At 41.7% G+C, this 24,718-nt stretch overlaps 1 protein-coding gene across 2 annotated transcripts in view; it reads left to right on the top strand.

Moving 5' to 3' along the window:
- TAPT1 (transmembrane anterior posterior transformation 1) overlaps window positions 1–24,718 on the top strand; it is a 73,807-nt gene that overhangs the window by 14,456 nt on the left and 34,633 nt on the right. Inside the window, exons 2-4 of one of the 2 annotated variants that reach the window (XM_026699741.2) lie at window positions 1,109–1,239; window positions 8,771–8,889; window positions 23,122–23,151. In XM_026699741.2, the coding sequence (XP_026555526.2) occupies window positions 1,109–1,239; window positions 8,771–8,889; window positions 23,122–23,151 (280 nt within the window). The remainder of the gene's footprint in view (window positions 1–1,108; window positions 1,240–8,770; window positions 8,890–23,121; window positions 23,152–24,718) is intronic. The other variant, XM_026699742.2, reaches the window with a different exon arrangement.

Genomic DNA, 24,718 nt, shown 5'->3' on the forward strand with positions numbered 1-24,718 from the left:
CAGATGACAGACTCAATAATTCCTCTTAGAACTGAATCAGTAGCTCCTTGGACAGTTTGAGCTTTCTGAGTTAGTGCAGAAAGAACATTCTTTGTTTTGCTTTTTTGATGACGTTTTTGATATTAGATGTCCATTTTAAGTCTTGAGATATGATAGAACCTAGAAACTTGAAGATCTCTACTGTTGATACTGTGTTTTCTAGTATTGTAAGAGGTGGTAGTATAGGAGGGTTCCTCCTAAAATCTACCACCATTTCTACAGTTTTGAGCGTGTTTAGTTCAAGATTGTTCTGGTTGCACTATAAGGCTAGTTGTTCAATGACGAATCTGTATGCAGATTCGTCATTGTCTCTAATGAGACCAATCGCTGTTGTATCATCTGCAAACTTCAGTACTTTAACAGAGGGATCTTTTGAGATGCAGTCATATATAGATAGAAGAGAAGTGGAGAGAGCACACAGCCCTGGGGGTACCCCCTGTGCTACTTGTACAGGTATCTGATGTAATTTTGCCTAGCTTCACCTGCTGCTTCCTGTCTGTTAGGAAGCTTATGATCCATTTACAAGTGTGGTCAGGTAAGCTAGCTGATTTAGTTTAGTTAGAAGAATATCTGGAAATAATTGTATTGAATGATGAGCTGAAGTCTACAAAGAGGACCCTTGCATATGTCTTTGGAGAGTCTAGATGTTGTAGGATATAGTGCAGAGTCATAGTAACAGCATCATCTGTCAATCTATTTGCTTGGTATGCAATCTGCATGGGATCTAACAGCAGATCTATGATGGTTTTCAGGTGGGCCAGCACAAGCCTTTCAAAGGTTTTCATAACTACAGATGTTAGAGCAACTGGTCTAAAATCATTCAGTTCCTTGATGGAGGATTTCTTTATCACTGGGATGATAGTAGAGCATTTGAAGCAAGAAGGAACATAGCATGTCTCTAGTGATTTATTAAAGATGCAGTGAAGATGTGGGCCAGTTAGTTGGCACAAGCTTTTAAGCAAGGAGTTATCTTGCCTTTAAAGTAGTTCACTATGGCCGCTAAGGAAAAATGAGAAAAGAAATGCTAAATAATTCAACTTTTTAAAAAAGAGGTTTTCTTTCAATGCAGATCTTTCTCTACTGAGGTTTATCAATGCAGAACTAACAAGAGGTTACTTCCTTGAACACAATGAAGCCAAGTACACAGAACGGAGAGAGAGAGTGTATACATGCATGCGAATACCAAGAGAATTGGAAAAGGTAAGTTAATTTCTCAGCATTTTATTATGCCTAAGGAATGCTCAGTCTCACTTTATAGAACACATGAAGCTTTTGTTTGTTAATATAAAGACTATAAAAACAATTGAAGGTGCCAGATTGTTGATTTTTTTAAAAGTATACAACTTAAAGATAATATTCCAATTGCATTTTTTGGCAGTTCAATCTGGCATTCAATTTGCCTTAAGTCTGACCTGATAACGCTATAATTGAATATATTGGATTGGTTCCAAAGCAGTGATGTATCAGCAGGAGAACAGCATGTACAGCCAAAATTCATTTGTTGCTTTCTGAGGAGCAGTTCTATCACCAATGAAAAAAATACATATGTAATATTAAAAAGTTGCTGTTCTCCCTTGTAAGGCTGCGACAGGTCAGGAGTGGGTGTTGCTCTTGTCCTAGCTGCTTTGACTGAGTCTATCTAAAAGGCTTATAAGCCTAGCTCCACCCACTCTGGGTAGCTCCTCCCATCTTTTGACTCAGTCCTCAGCCAGGACGGACACAATTCACTGCCTGTCCTGCCTTTGGAAGTTTTCCCCAAAGGCAGCCTTTACAAGGAGAAAAAAAGCCTAGAAAAAGTCTCTCTCTTGAATTTTCGCGGCTCCGCTTCCCAGCTGGTTTTCGGAGCCATGCAATCCGGTGATCCAGAGCAGCCTGCAGAGGCCGCGGGGCTGTTTGCAACCCTCCATGGTGAAGAGGAAGCCGTCATTTGACCAGACCATTTTCGAGGGTGGGGGCTTCTACCCTCTTTAACGGAGCCGCAGGGCCATTTCTGAGCCTCCGTGGCGAAGAAAGCACTTCGAGCGGCCTTCCTAGGAGCTGCCCCTGACATGGTGGGGACAACGAAAGGCCAGGGATCCCTCCTTAGGGTTTCCTGGTGAAGCAGGCAGCCTCGTGGCCAGAAGCGGCCATTTTGGAAGATCTCGTGGCCTGGTGTCCATTTTGAAGATCCCTGGGCTGGAGGTGGCCATTTTGAGGAGGCTCAGCCTGCTCCTCCAACCACTCCTGTGCCTTGCTAGCACTAGGCCACTGGTCTCCCGTTGTAGGCCAGAAGACACCGAAGGGTAGGCACTTTTTTGTTAAATTTCATCCCAGTGGGGGATTGGTTTCCCTGTCCCAGTAGACCAGGGCCTCAATGCTGCAGGCAGGGCCTGGTCTATATTTGATAGCCGTATTAGGTCCAGGAGGGTATGAGTCCCAGTTGGAAGTTTAAAACATCCTACTGAAGTTTGCATAGGGCTAAAGAAGAGTGGTTGTTGAAGTTGGGGGATTGGAAGGAAGATTTCCCCTGAAGTTCATATAAAAGTCCCTTTGTGTGTTTCTCAGCATTGGATAGGACTTCTGTCCAGAAGAGGCTGCTTTCAAGATGTCTGAAGCCCCTAGGGACACCAGACCATCTAGAGCAGCTAGTCTAGAGCAAGTCCTGCTGCTTGAAGTAACAAAGGAAAGCAGCCTGCAAAGAAGGCCTCTAAGGTGGAGGAGAAAGCTGCTTCCAGGTGCCATCAGGCCATAGAGAAGCAGATTGCCAAGGTACAATAGGTCTCTACAAGCAGATCTCCAGAAAGAGTGTCTTCTCCTGCTTCTCATCTCAGTGAGGTAGATCTTCAAGAGGAACCTGGTCCTTCCTCCATGGCTATTGTCCAGGCTTGGTCCCCAGATGCAGCCGGAAGAGAGGCCTCCCCTCATCCCCCAGAGGAGGGAAGTCATCAAGGTGATCCCCAGGGTGGATACAGGGCAGTACTTTGGCAGGAGCACGCAGGCAGTAGTCCTGGGGTGGATCCCTCCCTTACCCCTACTGCAGCAGGAGTTAGAACTGCTGAGCCTTCTGATACAGATGTCTCAGTCAACCTGCAGCTCTTGATTGATGAGGACATCAGGAAAGATATCTCTGAAGGTATGCAGAATTTTGCCCATCATTCTTCGGCAGCTTCTGGCATTTCAGAGAGAAGGTCCCAGGTTCAAGAGGCTCTTCTTTCAGAAAGAGGTTCTCTGGTTCAGGAACCAGTTTCTGTTTTGGCTTCGGCCTACACTCTGCAGTTGCTGCTGAGCAATCCCAAGTTGGTGAACCTGATAAGAGGAAATCTGATATGTCAGAAGATGAAGGGCCTTCTCATGAGATTCCAGTGTTCATGGGATGTTTTAAGCATGCCTTATTCTCCCCCTTTCTGTACAAAGCGAGAACCACGGCTAACCTGAGGGATGCAGGTAATGTAGATGCAGCTGCCCAGCCTCCTGTGGAGTCAGATATCCTTTTCGGTGAACCAGAGGTGAAGAACGAAGTGGTCCCATCTCCCAGGCTCTTTCTGAAGGTCTTTCGGAAACAGCTGGAGTTACCTGCCTCAGGGCCCAACCTCCTGTCTTCAGACCACAGGTTCTTCAATGTTGGCCCCGAGTTCACCAAGACCTTTCATGTACCCTCAATGAATGCACCGGTGGCGGCTTTGGCCTCCTCCTCTTCAGCCCCTTCTGATCCAGATGAAGTCTTTTAAGGCGGAGGAAAAATGGATCGAGCACTTGCTCCAGAGGTCTCACCAGGCGGCTGCCTGGCCTGTCAAAGCTTCTACTGCAGCTTTGTTCTTCATCAGAACGTTACTTAAATGGTTTAAATAGTTGCAGGACAGGATCCCAACTTCAGATATCCGGGCCCATCAGGACCTCAATAAAATTGTGGCTGCTACGGAGTTCATGGCTGATGCCACTCTTCATGGGGCTCACTTTGCCACCAAAGCAAAGTGCAGACCCCAGGTCTAGGCTGTTCTTGTGGAATTCACACTTGGATAGTTTGGCATATAGATTTGCCACAAGGAGTTTCTTTATTATCTGGCACAGTTGGATGTGCTCTGCTTCACTGAAGATGAGAATATCATCTAAATATATGAGGATCCCTTTGTACAGGTGCTCATTCAGCACCTCATTGATCAGTTGCATAAATACACCAGGTGGCCCTTGGAGGCCAAAAGGCATCACTTTAAATTGGAAATTCCCTAAGGGACAATTGAATGCTGTTTTCCATTTGCCCCCTTCCTTAACCCTCACCCAGTAATATGTTTCTCGCAGGTCTCGCAGGTTTGGTGAAGACTTTCCTCTGCCTGGCAGGCTAATATGTCTTTCATGAGGGGGAGTGGGTACATATATTAAATGCAGACTGCATTAATTCCTCTAAACTCTACATTGTCTGAAGGTGCCATCTTTTTTCTCTTTGAAAAGCATGGGCGCAGCCACCCTTGATTTCGGTGGTTGTATGAATCCTCTCACTAGGTTTTTATCAATGTACTCTCTCAATTCATTCATTTCTTTAGGAGAAATGGAGTACAGTTTTGGCTTGGATAGTTTTGCCCCTGGCACAATCTCTATTGCGCAGACACTGGGGCGATGGGGGAGAAGAGTATTGCATTCTGCCTCGCTGAAAACGTCTGCTAGGTTTCAGTATTCCTTGGAGATTTGGGGAGCGTCTGGGAGTTGTTCTGACACGGCTTTAGCTTTCTTGCTTTGCTTAGTGCCTTTCAGCTGTTGGACAGCTCCTCCTTCAGCAGCACAAGGAGGGGAGAGGGCCTATTCCTAGTCTTAGCTTTCTTTCTCCCCCTTCTCACCAAATGGTGGGGGGCCATTTGTCTAACCAGAACAGTCCCAGGATCATTGCCTCAGTCATTTTTGGTGCCATTACAAAGCAGATGATTTCCCAGTGCTTGCCCATCTCTAGCCACACTGGGTCTTGGAGGAGTGTGGCAAGGGCTCCTCCTAGCAACAATCCATTGACTTGCTCGAACCTTTTGGGCCAGGTCAGGGGTTTTGCCCCGATCCCTAACTTCAGGGCAGATTGCAGGCTCATCAGGCAATGAATGCATCCTGAGTCTATTATGGCTTCCACGTCCCCCTGGGCCCCAGATTATTGTACTACAAGTCTTGACTGGATGGTGAAGGGGCGGATGGCTTTGCTTACTATCGGGTTATCCTCGCTCTCGTCATCGCTGCCGTAGGGTGCAGGCTGCTGGGTGTCCCGAGCTGGAGTTCTCCCTCACCTGGGGTAGGGGAAACCTCCACAGCTTGGTGGGTAAACTTCCCTTTCTCACCTTTCATTGGCACTTCTTTGGCTTGGCTGGCTCTGGTGTTTCCCCCTCGACTGGGGAGCTGGGGCTAGGCCATCGGCTGCCCGATGACTTTGCTGGCCACAATGAAAGCAGTTAATGGGCAGTTCCAAGGCTCTGCTAGAGCAGTGGTCGCCAACCAGTGGGCTGGGGACCCCTGGTGGTCTGTGAGAAAAGTTTGGTGGTCCTCAGAGAAAAGTCACCCCCAAAGGACCCCCTTAAGCAATTAATCCAGGCTTCACGGGAACACAAGGATGCGCCACATGGCCCGTGGGAACACAAGGCTTGTGCTACTTGCTTTGCGAACAACACGAGGTAGTGAGGGGAACTGAGGAAAGGGAAGAGGGGGGAGCTTGCCCCACTCAACCCACGCTCCTCACTTGGGCACTTCTTTCCTCTTCTTTCTTCTGCTTTTGGCTGCATGCAACAAAAGCAGCAAAAGTCTTTCTTTCTCTCCCCCAATCTAGGCCAGAAATGAGTCTTTGGGACCCTGCAAGACATCCTGCTCCAAGAGGCTGCACCGTTGCTTCAAGTCTCACAAAGACTCATTTCTGGCGGAGTTGGGGGAGAGAAAGAAAGACTTCTGCTGCTTCTGCTGCTTTCCTTGCAGGAAGCCAAAAGTCAGTCCCTCCCTCCCTCCCTCCGCCCTCTCCCTGAGAACGGAGCTGGAGATGGTATCTGTGATGCCAAATAAAAATGTTCGATCAGTAGGAAAACGGGGTGGGGAATTTCCCTGCAGACTTTTTGGGAGTTTTTCCCAAGGTCTCTGGTCTGCGGGATTTAAAATTATGAGTTTAGTGGTCCCCAAGGTCCCAAAGTTTGGTGACCCCTGTGCTAGAGGCTCTGTACCTTGGCCAGGGGTAGTTTGCCTTCCAAGCTGGTGTTTCTCCGGTTGGGTCTTTGGTTTTTGCTCTGTGACTCCACATTTCTTGTACCGTTTGAGTTCAAGGTCCATTGCCACCGCCATCCAATACCATTCCTGGATTCAGTCAGGGAGCCCTTAGTAACAGCATATGTGGCCCTCCTTAAAGAAATGGACCAGTAGCCCCTCTGGCCACTGTCACAGCTTCCTAGCCACTCTGAAATTCTTGGACATATTCCTTGGGGGGGTGGCCCCTTTGCTTGATTTCTCAGATTTTTCCTTCAGTTTGCAAGACCTAGGAGTTGTTTTTGAACCTAGCCCTCAATTCCTGTGGGAAATTGTCATTGTTTCCCACCTCTGATGCATCCTCATCATGGAGCTGGGTCATGCATTCAGCTGCTTCCCCTTCCAAATTTGCGATCACTGCTAGGACCATGGCTTGGTCGCTGGGATAGTCCATGGCATGATCATCTATATTAGCCCACACCTGGTTCAGGAAGAATACATGCCTGTCTGGGTCCCTGTAGAAGGCGGCCTTCATTGGTGGAGGGGTGGCTGGGCAAGGAGGAGGAGGAAGAAGAGGTTGAGGTCTTCTCTAAGCTGGAGGCCACTGCCCCAGGACCCAGCCAGCCCTGGGGTAGGATGCCCATGGTGTGGGTCCCGCCCATGGTGATGTAGGTGGCAAGGCATGTTCGCCAACCAACGATGGCATGGTGGGCTTTGCTGTGGGCCCAGACTCAACTGCGCCAACATCATCAGGAGAGCACTAACTGATCAAGTCACTGCAGCTGGAGCCAGACCGTGGCAGGGTGGGAATGTCAGGGTAGGTCGGCTCAGGACCACTCTAGATGGTTCGAACCTACATGGCTTTTCCATGCCTTCAATGCTCATCTGGTCGAACCTCTCCTGCGGGTTCTCCATCATCTGGCTGGGGAAAGCTGTTAGGTATCTCCATTCCCCAGATTCATCTAGTTCAAGGGATCCCCTCGCTCTCCAATGCAGGGCGAAGGCCACACTGACACCACTCCCATTGACAAGGTCAATGGGCACTCCCTTCCAAGCCCCCCTGGATGGAGGCCTGGTGCCTGAGGTTCTCCTCAGTCTGGTACAGGTCCTTGGCCTGTGCCTCCATTTGGACCTTCAGCCAGGTCACTGCTGGGAGGGTGATCTTCAGCGGTGCCACTGTTTGCAGGGTTTCACTCTGGCCCCGGCGACTTCTTCCCCATCCTTCTCCATTTCCACAGCCTTCTCTGCTCCCTCGAAGATCAGGTGAGTAGCCTATACCGGAAATTTACGAGAGTTGTTTTAATGTCAAGGTTCCAAATAATACATCCACCAAAAGCAGAACTCCTCAAAGAACATTTTAATTGAACACAACTAGTGAAAACCAATTCTAAAGGTTTTCCCCCTAATTAAAAGAACAATTGTTCCCTACTAGGTGTCACCAATCACATTGTCCAATAAAGATAGCTGGGAGGTTGCTTGGCCACTCCTCTGCCATCTGTTGGGATGACCTTGGTTCCCACAAGAAAACTTTTACTTTTGACTTGTAGCCAGTCTCCTTCCCTTCCCCCTTTCAAAGTTCATGGCAATTTGAGGCAAGAAAAAAAATGGCTTCAGCCAGGTCAGCTTCAGAATGGACAAACTGCTTGGGAATTGTCTTCAGAGACAGATCAGATTCCCTCTCAGCCAATTCCAGTCTGATTTCAAGACCATCATGCACTGAGAGTGAACCGTTATCTGCCTAGCACCTCATTGTTCTCAAAACAACCTTGCGGCATCACATTGGCTGCTGGTCAGGAGGGTTGGGTTTAGGGGCAGGAAAGAATTACTTTGAACTTTGTGTGGGCTTTTTCAGATTTTGCCTGACTTTACTGCAACCACATTCTCTCAATAAAAGTTCTTTTGATTCAACTCAATGGAGTCAAGAATTTTGCTTTCCTGAAGGACCAGCTGGGGCAGGTCCTTTCAGGATGGATGGATGAGGATTGTGTAAAAATGCTAGGAGTTGTCTAAGAATTATGATCGCAATAGGAAAGTTGCTTTTGGATATGGATTTATGTTTTCTAAATAGACAAAATGTTATTCTGTTGTATAAGAAGAAAATGTTTGAAGGAAAGATGTTGATATTTGATATTTGAAATGAGTTCTGTAAATTTTATAACTATTTGAACATATATAGAAGATCAAGGCTGATGATATGACACTATATCTGAGAATGCTTCATCTACTGAATAAAGATTAGGGTCACTGAAGCCATGAAAATCTGCAAAGTTCACATGCCAATGGCTTAGAAAGAGACTTTTTGCTGAATGTCTCTTGTCTGGTGTCACATTGGAACTTCCTGTCTGGAGAGGGGCACCTTCCTTGCTTCTAATTAAATTGTGAAAATCTACTGGTTTTGCCAGGCCTTGAATAGAATTTTGTATTTATGTATAATTTTATGTAAACTGCCCTGTTTTACTGAAGATGCTTATGATTATAGTTCTATCCGTTTTACATGTAATTAAGCTCAGTATGAAACTTGGTTAAACCCTGTATTTCTTTCTCTTTCTTTCCTCTGTAGTTGATGATTTTTGGAATCTTTTTGTGCCTGGATGCTTTCCTTTATGTATTCACCCTCCTCCCATTAAGAGTTTTTCTGGCAATGTTCAGGTTCATCACACTGCCTTGTAGTAGCTTGCGGTAAGTTTTTTACTCTTTGTGCTATGTTAAAACAATGTTTAGTTGTTTATATATTTTGATATTAAGTTGTTTTTAAGTGGTGTAGCTTAATATATGTTTCTTCAGGATTGAAGAGTCTAACATTTCTATTTGTTTCAATGATTCACCTGGCTGAGTTCTGTATAGCTATTCAGGACATTTAAAAGTAGTGAATGGAGCATTAACTTTCATGAGTACTTTATCCTGCAAATTGGGTATAATTAAATTACAATTCATTTGGCACTCTAGCCTACTGATTTTTCTTTCAAGAGCCAGGGTTCATATCACATGCATTGTTCACAATTGGAGTTGCCTATATATCCATTAAAGTAAATCAAATATAAATAAATGTATGCTTAAGATGTCTCTGGTGATATGGCTCTTTTAATGGGAACACAGAATATTTTTATAACACTGAAATAGAGCTTTATAATATAAAAATGATGTTTCTCTGTCAGACTTCCAAAATAAGTAAATATCTGAACTAAACTCTGAACTAAAAGCGAGAATGTTACAAACCGAAATAGATTAAATGCAAGAATCTGTGGCTAAGGACTTGTAATTTTCAAATCAAAGTTTGATAAATTTAACAACATACACAATATAGGTTGTTCTGAAGTGCATTTTTACTGAGGTAAAAACATACTACCAGTTGCGACTAGAATTTTATTTTTTTGTAGAATAAAATAATAAAAATCTTTCATCTACATATTTTCCCATCGTTCAAGCATCAAGTTATATCCAAAATTCCTTGCCCACTGAAGCATACAATGTTTTACATGTTCACTTTCCAAATGCAATTTCAATAACATAAATCTTCGCAATAATATGTTCATCACAACCACACAGTAAGATTACAAATTGATTTTTAATGAAATCAAACCCATAACTCTTTTTATCTAGTCTACATCCTTCTTTCAGTTCTTGATATGTAAACCAATGGTAAACATAACCTTCAGATTCAAGTTCTTTACTTGACTTTAGTGTACAGTTACCGGAGTTGAAAAATAGTATTTTACCGTATGTCCACCGCTTTGCCGCCATTTCTTTTCTTTAAAAAACTTCCTGGAAGGACCCCCAAAGAGGCAACTTGATAGAGAACCTTGTTTTATATTTATTCTTGACACTAACCGGTAGTATAGCACATCTAACAAAGTGATTATTAAATTCAATATTAACTTCAGCTTTGTCATACCATAGGTAATGATGTCATCCAAACCATAATTCATGGCCCTCTAATTCAAGTAACCGCTTGTTCTGGAGATTCACACACTTTTTTGACCAGGCCAGACAGCATGCATCAAAATACAATTTCAAGTCTGGTAAACCCAAACCTCTGTCCTTAGGGTTTTTCAATAGCTTGTATCTAATTCTTGTTTTTTTCCCTTGCTATATAAACTTTGAAATATCTTTTGCCATTGTTTAAATGGATTATCGGTTGCCAATATTGGTAATGTCTGGAATAAAAAAAAGCATCTTTGGTAAGATGTTCATCTTAATTACAGATTACCCAATAGCGATAGGTGATTTCTCCCATGAGCTGTTCAGAGGATCCAGAAGTGGGAGGTGCTTCCGTCTCTTCTGGAAAGGCTGGGCTTAAAACTCCGGGATGCTCCTCCTCCTCCACGGGACACCTCCCCAGTGTCCCCCGGTTTTAGCTCAGCCTTCGTGGTAAGAGGTTGTGCACTCCCTGACTGGAACGGTTTTTTCTGATTCAGCTGGTCAAAATTCAGGTTTGCTCTTGGGTTAATTCGGCTTGTAAATTTTTCCCCAATTAATTTGGCGATTTCAAGGCTTGTGGCTCTATTAGGTCATCCCCCCGATCAATTTGAGAGCAGTTCTTTGTGGCTGGCGGAGCCTGCCACTCCGCAGGCAGCCTGAGACGGCCGCTTCAGGCAATTAGCTTATCTAATCCCCCGATCGTCTTATCTCTGCGATCTTGGCAGAGCACTCTTAGCTGCGGCTCATTTCTTGCCATTTCGACTGACAGGATCATTTATCTGACAATTTAGAGAGTCAGCAGCAGCGGCTCGTTAAACTGCTCAGGCAATTAACACCAGAGATTCTGCCTTCCTGCCGTTTTCAACGGCTGGCTTCAAGTTCGCGCCTAAATATTACAGGTGGCATTCCCCGCTGGTTTCCCTTCTTGGGGACTGGGACAGGTACCTTCCCACTCCACTTCCCTGCCATTATTTCTCTTTCATCTTGCTGGCGTTGGATAAGCAGGCTAGTCCTTAAACAGGAATTTTTTTCTTTTTGCAATTGCTTTTGGATCGTTATATTGGAGTGAAGCCGCAAGTGCCATTTCAAACAGCGGGACGTTTTTGACAGGAAAGGATCCATCCAGGCCCTGTATAGCTGGTTTCCCTTGTTGGGGACCAGGGATCCAGAATATTTCTTGCTTGAAGCGCTTGGGGGTTTCCCTTCTTGGGGACTCTTAGATACTGTTTCCCATATACACAGTTTTACATGTAGATATAGGCACGTATATGTATATGTGTGTGTGTGTGTATATATATGTGTGTGTGTGTGTGTAGTGTATATATATGTGTGTATGTTTGTTTTCTGAGGTTCTCGCGGGTATTTGTATGTGGATCTTTGGTTGTTCGGGTTTTCTCCCGCGTAAGATTCGAAGTATCTAGGCAATGTTTCGATGAAGTCTCATTCATCATCTTCAGGCTTCTGTCTCCGGCTCTTGCTTCTCAGAGTAATGTGAGATTGCAGCTGCTTCTTCCTTTTAACTGCTAGTGGGGGTGGGACTTGATTGGGTGGGGGCTTGGCTGTGTTCTGATTGGGTGGGGGTGTGTTCTCATTGGTAGGGGGTTTGGCTGTGTTCTGATTGGTTGGGGGGTTGGCCGTGTTCTGATTGGTTGGAGGCGTGTTCTGTTCAGGTGGGGGCTTGGTTGTGCTCAGGTTAGTCTTAGTTGCTGGGGGATCCTCCAAAAAAACACAACATTAAAACAGCACTCTGCACAAACAGAAAAATATCCACCATCCTAAGAAACCCCAAAGACAAAATCGAATTAGAAAACCAAGGAGTATACGAAATCCCCTGCACTGCCTGCCCCACCACATACATTGGACAAACTAACAGAAGAATAAGTGCACGCATTGAAGAACATAAGAACTCAATCAAAAAAGAAGAAACGACCTCTTCCCTGGTCCAACACCTCAAAGCCACAGGACATGAAATTGACTTTAAAAATACCAGAACTATCGCCAAAACCGAACACTTCAACAGCAGAATAATCAGAGAAGCCATAGAGATAGAAAAACGCCCACACAGCATGAACAAACGAGATGACACCTCCTGCCTTCCAGCCATTTGGAAACCCGCTCTCATGAACAGACGAGTACCTAACATGAAGAATGACACCAGACCCACACCCATGAGAGCCACACAAGATGCCACCACCACACTTCCATGTAGAAAACAGACTCACACCCACTCAGAAGATGAGACACAACCATGGTCCAGAAGCTGCACTGCAGCTGCATCACTACCCACTTCAAACCCCTCCGAGCCATACATGAAGCAAACCGACACCCACTATGAAGATGCAACACGACCACGAACTCGAAGCCAAACAGCAAGATCACAGCTCACCAACTCAAATCCCCAGCAACTAAGACTAACCTGAGCACAACCAAGCCCCCACCTGAACAGAACACGCCTCCAGCCAATCAGAACACGGCCAACCCCCCAACCAATCAGAACACAGCCAAACCCCCTACCAATGAGAACATACCCCCACCCAATCAGAACACAACCAAGCCCCCACCCAATCAAGTCCCACCCCACTAGCAGTTAAAAGGAAGAAGCAGCTGCAATCTCACATCACTCTGAGAAGCACAGAGCCAAAGACAGAAGCCTGAAGATGATGAATGAGACTTCATCGAAACGTTGCCTAGATACTTGAATCTTACGCGGGAGAAAACCCAACAACCAAAGATCCACATACAAATACCCGGAGAACCTCAGAAAACAAATATTGCACCTCTACGGGAGGAAACCCACCATCTGACCAGGACTTATGAAAAACTTGAAGTCCAAAGAGCTTCCATTTTATGTGACCTTGCATTCCTATGCAACTGCCGAGATCAAAATTTAATTCCCACAAGCTTCCAATTGAAATTCCACACCAACACAGCAGCCACCAAACGCATCCTAAAAAGAACAGAATTGGCCCTAATTAGAAATGAACTTCACACAAAAAGGTTTCTCCTAGACCAAATCAACAAAGACCTCGTCACACTCCACCTCAGACTCAGCAACAAGATTCACCCCCTACTTTGGGACAAATCCAAACAACTCGCTGTCTGGAGAGCTGAAACACAGACCACCCTCAAGACAGACACACACACCAACACACTCAGAAAACTACAACAACGCCAGAAACCAACTCCTCTCCTCCCACAGCCACACATGAAACAAACAGTGCACAACATCTCAGACAAGATCCTCACCGAAGCTGAAACCAAGGTCCTTTCAAAAGGATTCAACTTTGCTGTCGCTCCCAAACACATCCCCACAGAAACCATCATATGCGGAGTTGAAACCAGCCTGACCAAAACCAACCCTGATGATGCTAACAAAATCAGACTCGAAATCACCAACATCCTCTGCACTAGCAAACCACCCAAAAGCAACTTATCCAAAGAAGAACAAACTGCACTACTTAACCTGAAAGAAGACACCAGCATAATAATCCTACCAGCAGACAAGGGCAACGCGACAGTGGTTATGAACACATCTGACTACCAAACCAAGTTAACCAACCTACTCCAAGACCCCACATACAAACCCCTAAAGACAGACCCCACCACCTACCTAGAAAAAACTACCAAATCCAAAATAAAAGCCTCCCCCATCAGTGAAGAAATCCAGTAAAGAATTATACCCAGAGAGAAATCATCCAGATGCCCTAAGCTTTATGGTCTCCCCAAGATACACAAAGAAGGAACCCCACTCAGACCCATAGTCAGCTCCATAGGCTCACCTCTACAAAACCTGGCCAAATTTCTCGCCAAACAACTACAACCCTATGCGGAATCCATCAACTCACACGTAAGAAACTCATTCCAGTTCATCGAGATCATAAAGAAACAAAACTTACAACCCAGCGACCTACTAGTAAGCTTCAATGTCATATCCCTCTTCACCCAAGTGCCAATAAAAGAAGCCTTGACAGCCATCCAAAACAAATACAACCCCCCAAGCACATCCTAGATCTGACCAACCACTGCCTATCCAATACATACTTCACCTACAATGGACAAAAATACAAACAAATAGAAGGAGCACCCATGGGATCACCCCTCTCACCTGTCATCGCAAACCTCTACATGGAACACTTTGAAACACAAGCTCTAGAAAAATACGACCACAAACCCAAACTCTGGCTCAGATACGTAGATGACACCTTCATAATCTGGCCACACGGGAAAGAAAAACTGAACAACTTCCTCACACACCTCAACAGCCTACACCCCAAAATACAATTCACCATGGAAACAGAAGCCAACAATCAACTCCCCTTCCTAGATGTCTTGGTATACAAAAGATCCAATGGCTCCCTAGGACACACTATCTACCAGAAGAAAACACATACAAACCGCTATCTACATGCACTCTCACACCACCACCCAGCACAGATCAATTCCGTAGCCGAGACACTCATCTCCAGAACAAAATGCTTAGCTGATGAACAACACCAAAAAGCCGAACTACACACTCTCACCAATGTACTAACAGCCAATGGATTCCAAAGAAGGAAGATTACCCACCTAATCCAAAAAGAAACCCCAACCAAAATCCAAGACAGAGAACAAGAAAACGGCAAAGCCCTCCTCCCATATATAAAAGGCACCACAGACAAAATCAGCAAGATCCTCCAAAAACACAACATTAAAAACAGCATTCTGCACAAACAGAAAAATATCCACCATCCTAAGAAACCCCAAAGACAAAATCGAATTAGAAAACCAAGGAGTATATGAAATCCCCTGCACTGCCTACCCCGCCACATACATTGGACAAACGAACAGAAGAATAAGTGCACGTATTGAAGAACATAAGAACTCAATCAAAAAAGAAGAAACGACCTCCTCCCTGGTCCAACACCTCAAAACCACAGAACATGAGATTGACTTTAAAAATACCAGAACCATCGCCAAAACCGAACACTTCAACAGCAGAATAATCAGAGAAGCCATAGAGATAGAAAAACGCCCACACAGCATGAACAAACGAGATGACACCTCCCGCCTTCCAGCCATTTGGAAACCCACCCTCATGAACAGACGAGTACCCAACATGAAGATTGACACCAGACCCACACCCATGAGAGCCACACAAGATGCCACCACCACACTTCCATGTAGAAAACAGACTCACACCCACTCAGAAGATGACACACGACCACGGACCAGAAGCCGCACTGCAGCTGCATCACTACCCACTTCAAACCCCTCCGAGCCATACACAAAGCAAACCGACACCCACTATGAAGATGCAGCACGACCACGAACTCGAAGCCAAACAGCAAGATCACAGCTCACCAACTCAAATCCCCCAGCAACTAAGACTAACCTGAGCACAAACAAGCCCCCACCTGAACAGAACACGCCTCCAGCCAATCAGAACACGGCCAAACCCCCAACCAATCAGAACACAGCCAAACCCCCTACCAATGAGAACACACCCCACCCAATCAGAACACAGCCAAGCCCCCACCCAATCAAGTCCCACCCCCACTAGCAGTTAAAAGGAAGAAGCAGCTGCAATCTCACATCAGTCTGAGAAGCAAGAGCCGAAGACAGAAGCCTGAAGATGATGAATGAGACTTCATCGAAACGTTGCCTAAATACTTCGAATCTTACGCGGAGAAAACCCGAACAACCAAAGATCCACATACAAATACCGCGAGAACCTCAGAAAACAAATTATATATATATATATATATATATATATATATGTATATGTATATGTATATGTATATGTATATGTATATGTATATGTATATGTATATGTATATATATATATATATATATATATATATATATATGTATATATATATATATATATGTATATATATATATATATATATATATGGAGAGAGAGAGAGAGAGACTTACGCTCCTGGAGAAGCGTTCTACTTTCAACCACAGGGGTGGGCATCACCCCTAAGTACAAATAATAATAATCATCATCATAATCATAATAATAATTAAAAAGATAAAGTTAGAGGCACAAGAATCAGTCCTCCACAATGGAAAGTGACAACGTCTTCCGCTCCAAGACAAATAAGTCCCGAGATAAGTCAGTGGGCCCCAAAAAGGCCTCTAAGGCAGCAAATAAGGATACCCATTGACGGCACCAAGCCTTGGAAAGGCAGTTGCAGAGACGGGCCCGGGAGGCGGACAAGATAGCTATGACACAACAATCGGATCAGGGCCCAAGTACATTGTTGGGCCGTTGGACTTATCCACCCAGCCCAGACAGGCTATTTCTGGACAGCCTCCCATAGGCATATCTCCTCCAATGAGCACTGCCTGGCGGATCCCAGAGGCAACCTTCACCCCTACAGCCACTGGTTTAAGACAGGAGGAGGGATTACCTGAGACTATTCCCATCGAAATGAGGCAATGGATGGAGATGGCCATACAAAAGGGCATTGCGGCTGGAGTTCAGCAATCCATCCGGACCAGACACTTTTCGGCTACTTCAGAAGCGGGATCCCTGTCTGCTCAATCCTTTGCGCATATGAGACATCATCAAACTCAGGTGTTCCTGAATATTCCTGACATACCAGTCCAGGGTCTTTGGAATTTGATGACCAGGATGTTCCCATGGTGGTGGGGTCGATCCATCAGATGGACTTGGAGTTGTCAGAGGCTGACCCACTGGAACGAGGAATGTCAGATGACGAAGGCCTCATTCCGGACCAACCTACATTTTCTGGCCTTTTTCATCCGCACCTCTTTAAATCTTTACTGTTCAAAGCAAAGAACACCGCTAAACTAAGCACATCAAGCCCTCATCCATTGTCAACAGGGTCTCATGACGAATCCGAGGATCTAATAGTCTCATAACCGGCTCATGAGGCAGAAACTATTCCTGTCCCTCGTATGTTTGCTGAATTAGTACAAAATCAATGGGCATCAGCAGCATCCTACCCAGCCCCAACAGGGTACGATAAACGATATTATAATTTGGCACCAGAGTTTTCAATTATCTTGGCCATGCCTTCTTCAATGCCACCTTTTTGAGTTTGTTCCACCACTAGCTTCTTTTCTGTATCCATTTTTTCACCTGGATCTGAAATTAATTTATGCCTAATCATAAAATCCTTGGCTTTTTCTATAGAGTTCAGCCTAAATCTTTGCTCTTGGTAAATATCACTCTTTCTAGTTGGAGAGATCATAATATATTTTTGTACTTAAATACACTATAGATACATATTTAGTAAACTCTCATTTAGTTAGTGCTATTTACCTGGGGGTCTACATGGATGCCTCCATGTGGTATTTTCAGAAGAAAATACAAATGGTTTGCCCTTATTTTCTTCAGAACTATTTTGTCAATTCTCCATTCTATTGTAAAATCTCAGAGTTTCCTGGTAATCTCCCATATTGCATAAATATTTATTAACCAGGTCTATCTCTGTTTCATTTCTAAGTCCAAACAAAGCCATTCAATGCTGCTGCCTCAAACTTAGTATGAATATAGGGTATAATTTAAAATGTGGAAAAATGATCAGAATCCTCTATCTACATTGTGTGCAATTTTAATACTTTATCAAATGTCTCGAATTCAGTTCACTTTGTTTATTGTAAGGTTCAACATTGTCTAATTCTGTCTTCAGTTTCTTTTCACTTCATAGGCTAAGTTAGATAGTGAATTGAAAATGCATTTATTAATTATTATACGTATATCCCATCCATCTTCAAGTTGGAGCAAGTGAAGATTGGTGGAATATAAGTATTCACAACCATCATTCAGTAATTTAATCTGTCCAGCTACCTAATAATAGGCAGTGTGGTGGTTCAGTGGTTAAGATGCTGGGCTTGTCAGCTACAAAGTCAGCAGCCCAAGTTTGAGACCCAATAGCCTTGAAACAGAGATGAGCACCGCCCTCTATAGTGGCAATGATTAAGAGTAAAGTAGACTGACTTATCTAATGCCTAAATTATGCCCATGGTCAGATGGAGGATTTAAACAAGGCTCCTTGTTGCAGTAAGAATTCCCATTTGAAATCTCACTGAAATGTAGTGGTACAATCTCATTCTGTAAACAGAAACCACTTCTGTTTTACTGATTACAATATATAGCTCTGGGCAGAAATTTCTAAACAATCAACAGTTATTAACATTTAATGTTGCTGAATGCACTATTTTTGATCTGCATATATATTTTATATATAGCCCACTTTATTTGTTTGATATTTTTAAATTTTATTAGCCACCCAGTGTTGCCTGGTAAATTGGTAGCCATATAAAAGAACAAGTAAATAAATAAATAAATCAATGTATGAATTGTCTTTTGCCAGCAGAGCAGGTACTTAGAGTTTTTTTTTAAACCAATTGTTGAGTGCCTCTAATCAAAATACAGAAGGTGCTGCAAAGGCCTTGAAGCACAATTCAGATTCATTGTTTGAGAAACTGTAAAAGTTCAGTGATTTCTGATCCCTTCCCATTTGTATTCCAAATCTATTCTGCAAGATTTCCCCAGCATCCTAGAGTGGATTTTAGAAATTGGGATTTTATATTGTTGAGGGATGTGGTTCCATCAATGGATATATAATGTGGATGCAACCCAACCCATCTATTAGTGGCACTACTCACTTTTTTTTTAAAAAAAAAAGTTTTTTATTTTAACAACAAACAAAACCACATAAAACATACAACATAAAAACATCCTCCTCCTTCATAAATTTACAAACAGTGTATCGGTTGGTTTACCACTTTTTTTTTGTGCATCCGTTTCCTAAAGGCTAATATAGTTATATTACATAATAACTCATATTATCAATCAACAATTGTATAACCTAGTATCATTACTGAGAAATCATTTAACTATAATTTTATTAATTCATACTTTAACGAGATAACTATAATTTACTTAATTTATTTTGCAACGAATCATAAGATCATACCAAATCTATCTTAGTAAGGTTTTATAAAAATATCAAAGAAAATTATATCCTAAATCTAAATATTCTATTATTGTGTTTTATTATCTAACCATTGATAAAAAAGATTCCAAACTTCATAAAGTAGAGGAAGAAAAAGGACAAGATTTGGCGGCTGTAATGATAGAAATCTTGGTTGGAGCTTTGGGGATAACAGTGGAAAAGATGATGGATGGAGTAGATGAGATAGTAGATGAGGAGATAGTAGATGAGACTGCTCAGTTTTGATATTGTCAATATTTCATAAATGTTTCAGATTTGGTCTTATTAATTGCTCAATTCATTATGAAATACTCTTAATACTCTGTTTAATAAGAATAAAATTTTGGTGCTTTATAGTTTTCTTGAACTGTCCGTATGTTTAACAAACATTGCAATAGAAAAAGGCACCATTCCATCATGTAGGTAGGAATGTTTAACAACTGCAATTTTCAGAAATGAGATACAAGAGTAGCTAAATCTGTTGATGGTGGCTGCTCATTATCTTCCTTTCTCCATGGATATTCTCTTTGGACTAAGTTGCTTGAAAAATATTTCTTTAGGCACAGCATCATATTTCATTCTATACGGAAATTAAAAGTGCTCCTCCCTTCATTCTGTTTTTTTCCCCCAAGATCTCAACAAGAGAGATTAGGTGCCCTATAACTCTTTATTTTTTGCCTCTCATACATTATTCAAATCAGGTGCTATATATTATTTCACTCTAAAATATTCCAAAAACCTAAACATCCTTTTCTAGTTCAATGATGATTCTTATTTACAACAATATGAAGGATACAATTTTTTTTCTGTATCTTTATTTCTGTATTCTGTCTCCCGAGCTTATCTGTAAATGACAGGTGGAACAGCTTTATGCTTTTTTCAATTAATCTCTTTGTGTGCTTTGGTTTATAATTTATTGAGGAAATAAGCACAAATTTAGGAGTTTCTGAGTTTAGTCCTCAAATAGTAATTTCTTTGTACAGTGACTGTTCCCAGTTAAGACAGTGATGAAAAAAACCCCTTTATAACCAACCCTCACATTTATGACGTTTATTCTGTATAACAAAGGAAAGCTGAAGCAAGATTGTAAGAACAGTTGTATTTTAATTACCTACCACTTCACTTAATGACTGAGTTGCTGGTCCCAATTATAGGTGTTATAAGAGGACTACCTATATATTTCTATCATTTGGCTAGCATATGATTACTTGCTAAAAGTTATTTCTGTTTGCACATGTATTTGAAGTTTTTGTTAAGGAATCCTTTCCAGTGTGCTTTAATGTCTAAGAATGTATGGCTATGACCCAAAAAAATCAGTGAGGTGAATTAGGCCTCCAGCACCACGAACCTCTGCAAGCTAGATGTTGTTTCCAATAACAGACTTGATCTGGCAAGAAAAAAAAATTGCATTATAAAAAGAAGTGCTACCCAAAGTCATACTTTCTTTAATTACTGCAGTAAAACTGCTACCTTAAATCAGTCTTTGGAGAAAAAGTTGATGTCTGCTCAAGGCAACATTTTTGTCAAAGCATTATTTATTATTGGACATATTAATGTTCTGTTCTGGGCAATGGGATTAATGTAATATACCACATTTTTGCCAGATTTAAGTTCATCACTTTCCTTAAACCAAGTCTATAGCAGTAGAACAACCTTTGCTTTAATTAAGTCTGATTAACTCTGCTATATATTTTAAATTTCTTAAATATTTTTCTTTTCCTTCATTAAGGTTATTTATATGTGTGCAAGATTAAACATTAGTTCGGTCAGATTACTATCATCCCATAGTGACTATACTTCAATATTCAGGTTAGTTTTACCTTCTTGGTGATGTCTGTATACTATTAGAGCAGCATTGTATATATTTGTAAACAAACATAATTTTTCTTAAATAGAAGCGTTTCCTTTATGGGATAGGTAGCGCATATCTTACAACTAAGTTTATTCCGTTTATTCCTTTTGCGTTACTCCTTTTTTGCTGGAGCTCATTATAAATTGAGGCACAATGATTGGTTCCTTTCATCTGGAATAAAAACCCTTGTGCTGTTGCAATTTGCCGTGCGAGGGAAATGAAAGGGCCCAAATCACTTTTCCTCGTAGCGTAGTTACATGACAACCTTCTCTCTCTCTCCCTCCCTTTCCCTCTCTCTCTTGTTTCTTGTAAATCAGACTGGGGAGAGCACTTTCACTTCCTTTATAGGATGGAATGTGATGTCACATAGAGCATCTTCATGGTGAGTATAGAACACGGCTTTTATTCTATGCTAACAGCTGAAGAGAGTCTCTTGAGTCTAGGCAGTTTTCATTTGTAGCTTTGACTGTTGGAAATGCAAGAAGTCAGACAAAAAGCCATGGTGGCACAGTGGAGTATCGCACAGCAGTATTACAGGCTAACTCAACATTCCCACTGCGAAGAGTTTGATCCTGACCAGCTGAAGGTTGATTCAACCTTCAGTCCTTCCAACATCAGCAAAATGAGGGCCCAGATTGTTGGGGGCAGTATGCTGACTCTGACTCAGCTTACAGAGGGCTGTAAAGCACTATGTAGTGGTCTAAGTGCTACTGCTATTAAGCAACATACCCGAATTTCTGTATTTTCCTGGTTCCTACATAGTCAAGAGCCTTCAGAGAAATTAACTTTCTTGCAATAACCCCTAGAGCCTCCTTTGAAAAATACTGAGAAAGTTAAGGAAATAATTGTTCTGTTTCATTAAAAATTATTATTGTTCTGCCAATTTCTGGGGGAAGTTTGTAATTCTTGGGTTTGTTGTAAGTCAAAGCTCCCAGGATGAGTTTTTAACCATGTTAGGGAAATGAGAATTTGCTAGGTTGATTGTAATGTAAAAAAGAAAAATCTCGTTATCATAGTTACAGTACTAGTTTGCAGGTCACTTAAAGTAATAGGCAGTGAAAATTGTGGATAAGGTTTTGGAAATACTGTACTGTAGTCTTGTAGCAAAATAATAACTACATGCTCATTTAAATAGGACAGCTTTTTTGCAGCCTTTGCTTTCAAAAAAGCCACATTTAAGATGGGTTGGGCCACCAAAACTGACAGCATTTGTAGCTTGAGATGAGAGATTTTGTTAAAGCAGAATTGCTTTTCTTTACATAAACACTGTGAAAATCTAATTCAGAATTACATTGAACTCAAATGTAAAAAATAAATGTTCGGGAAAGTTGAACTTTTTTCAAACCTTGGCTTCTACTCTGCACACATTGAACAAAGTCATTTGATTTTTATGGTATTCCTCAGCTTCATTTTGAAAAGTGTTTCTAAAATTAGAAACACATTTTCTTTTGTCCTTTTGTATACTTTTTAATTTAATTTAGTCATCTTCTCTGATGCCAGCTTTAGCATTTCATTACATACTTGCATGAAACTGAATGTTCCCATTACACTTTGTAAACTCTGATTTAATTTCATCTTTTAAGCCAAGATAATTTAACCCTGGCTTTTTTGTTATATTCATGACAGTAAGCCAGAATTTTTTGGATCATACTTAATGAGAAACATGGCTTAAATCATGATTTTTGGCAAGGAAGCTGATTTTTTATTGCAGATTAATTAATGGCTAAGTTAACCCACTGGTCCTCTCTTTGTATGATACATACAACAAAGGCTAACGGTTATGTGCACAATAATAAAATATGATTGTGATTTTAAATGAGAGGTATCATTTATTTATTTATTTGCTACCTATCTAGCCTTGGGGCTACTCTATGTGCTTACAGTAATAAGGAAGAAAATGAAAGGAGTGTAAAGAGAATGGAAGCAAAATAATAGAACAATAAAATAAACAATGAAAAATAATGGAATGAGTACATCAATATGATAACCCAAAAGATGGGCTGGTATAGAGCAGAATGCAAGGGGAAGGGGAGGTGACATCTGCCATCAATCCAGCAGCCACCTCCAGCATGGTTAGCTGTTGTAATAATGAGCTGTCAGTTCTTTTAAGATACTGATTTTAGGGGAAATGTTTTCAGGTTTAATTCTCCCACATTGTCTCATTTTGCCATGTTTGTTTTGAGACAGCTATCACCTAAGGATGGGCCTAAGGATGAGGTTGGTATTTATCTTTTGTTGTTGTTGTTGTTGGTTGTTAGCATGTTATTTGGCTGAATGGGAGCATGTTGATGATTGTGCTGCAACTGAGAAAAAAACTTACCAGTCTATTTATACATTTATTATAAAAATGCATGCTATAATTGTCCCAAAACTTTTCCCCAAGGTGCTTTCATTTATCATATAGCTATGATATGGATATAATAAAGCTTTGGGAATACAATACATATGTAATTCATGCATTACATTTTTGGATGTAATATTTTATCATTTCATATAATGTGAGGACAGACTCTGCTCCTAAAATATTTTGCTGCAGAAAATGATGTGAATTTCAGCTAAGTATTGTAGATGAGAGTGATTGTATGTATGGGCACTGCATTTGCTGGCATATTCAAGCAAAGTAAAAGCCCATTCAAATTTAATTATGTTATTCTAAGGCTGCAAAATTCACACTATTTTTTCTTAGGCACATAGAAGAAACAGGTTTATCTGTCTTATTTCAGAGTTTCAGATTCTTCCAGTGTTGAATTTTTTGTGTGTTTGCAATAAGGACTTGCAAAAAAAATGGCATATTTGGAGTGTAATTTCATAAGCTGAAAGAGAAATAACAATGTACAAATATTGAAGTTTGGAACATTAATTTAAAGATAGACGTTGGTAGGGAGGCAGTTGGCTAGTTTTTGTTATTTCACAGACTCATAGATGGGTAGAAATATCATATACAGAACTTTCTTTACTCTCCTTTCAGAGTCAGTTAATAAAGCTATAGCCAAGATTGAAACCACGGATGTTAGAAGTTCTACAACTTTATTTCTTTGATTTATGTCCCTTCTCATGTTCCTCATCCCAAGTAGGAAAGTTGTTCTAACTATCATCATAATGGGGCTTAAATCAAATCCTCAGCAATTTTAATTAACTTGTATTTTTAGTAACATTGCTTATATTGTTGAAAGGAGGCACAATGGCTCAGCGGTTATAGATAGAATTTGTCAGTTGGAAAGCTGACAGTCCAAGTTTGAGACCCAAGCACTGTGCAATGGGGTGAGCTCCCATTATACTTCCTCCAACTTCTGCCCATGTAGCAGTTTGAAAGCATGCAAATGCAAGTAGATAAATAGGTACCAGCATTCCATGCACCTTGGTGTGTATTCATTCTGGCCATATGAACTCGGAAAAGTCTTTAGGCTCCCTCGGCCAAGAAACAGAGATGAGCATCGCCCCTAGAGACGGATATAACTGGGTAGGGGAATTCTTTACCTTTATATCATTGAAAATTCAAACTAAGTAATATTTTCCACTGGAGGAACTAAAATTTTATAAATATATGTAAGATTTCCCATTTCTTCTTTAAACTTTGTTTTAAAAGTTTAAAGTTAGAAAAAAGTAGCAGATTTGTTCTTCTCTGTGAGAGTGTTTGTGGAATCAATTGCCAGAGAAGAGTTGGTCTTCTTTGCACAGGATGGGTTCAGATGAAGGCTGTTTGATTCATTAAGTAGAATTTGAGCCTGGTCATTTGTGCCACAAGTACGAACTTTGGGTTGATTTGTACAGTGCTTATTTTTTC

Source organism: Pseudonaja textilis, chromosome 6 (genome assembly GCF_049901715.1).
Source record: "Pseudonaja textilis isolate UNSWEBS1 chromosome 6, rPseTex1.2, whole genome shotgun sequence".
In the NCBI taxonomy this organism is placed as follows: domain Eukaryota; kingdom Metazoa; phylum Chordata; class Lepidosauria; order Squamata; family Elapidae; genus Pseudonaja; species Pseudonaja textilis.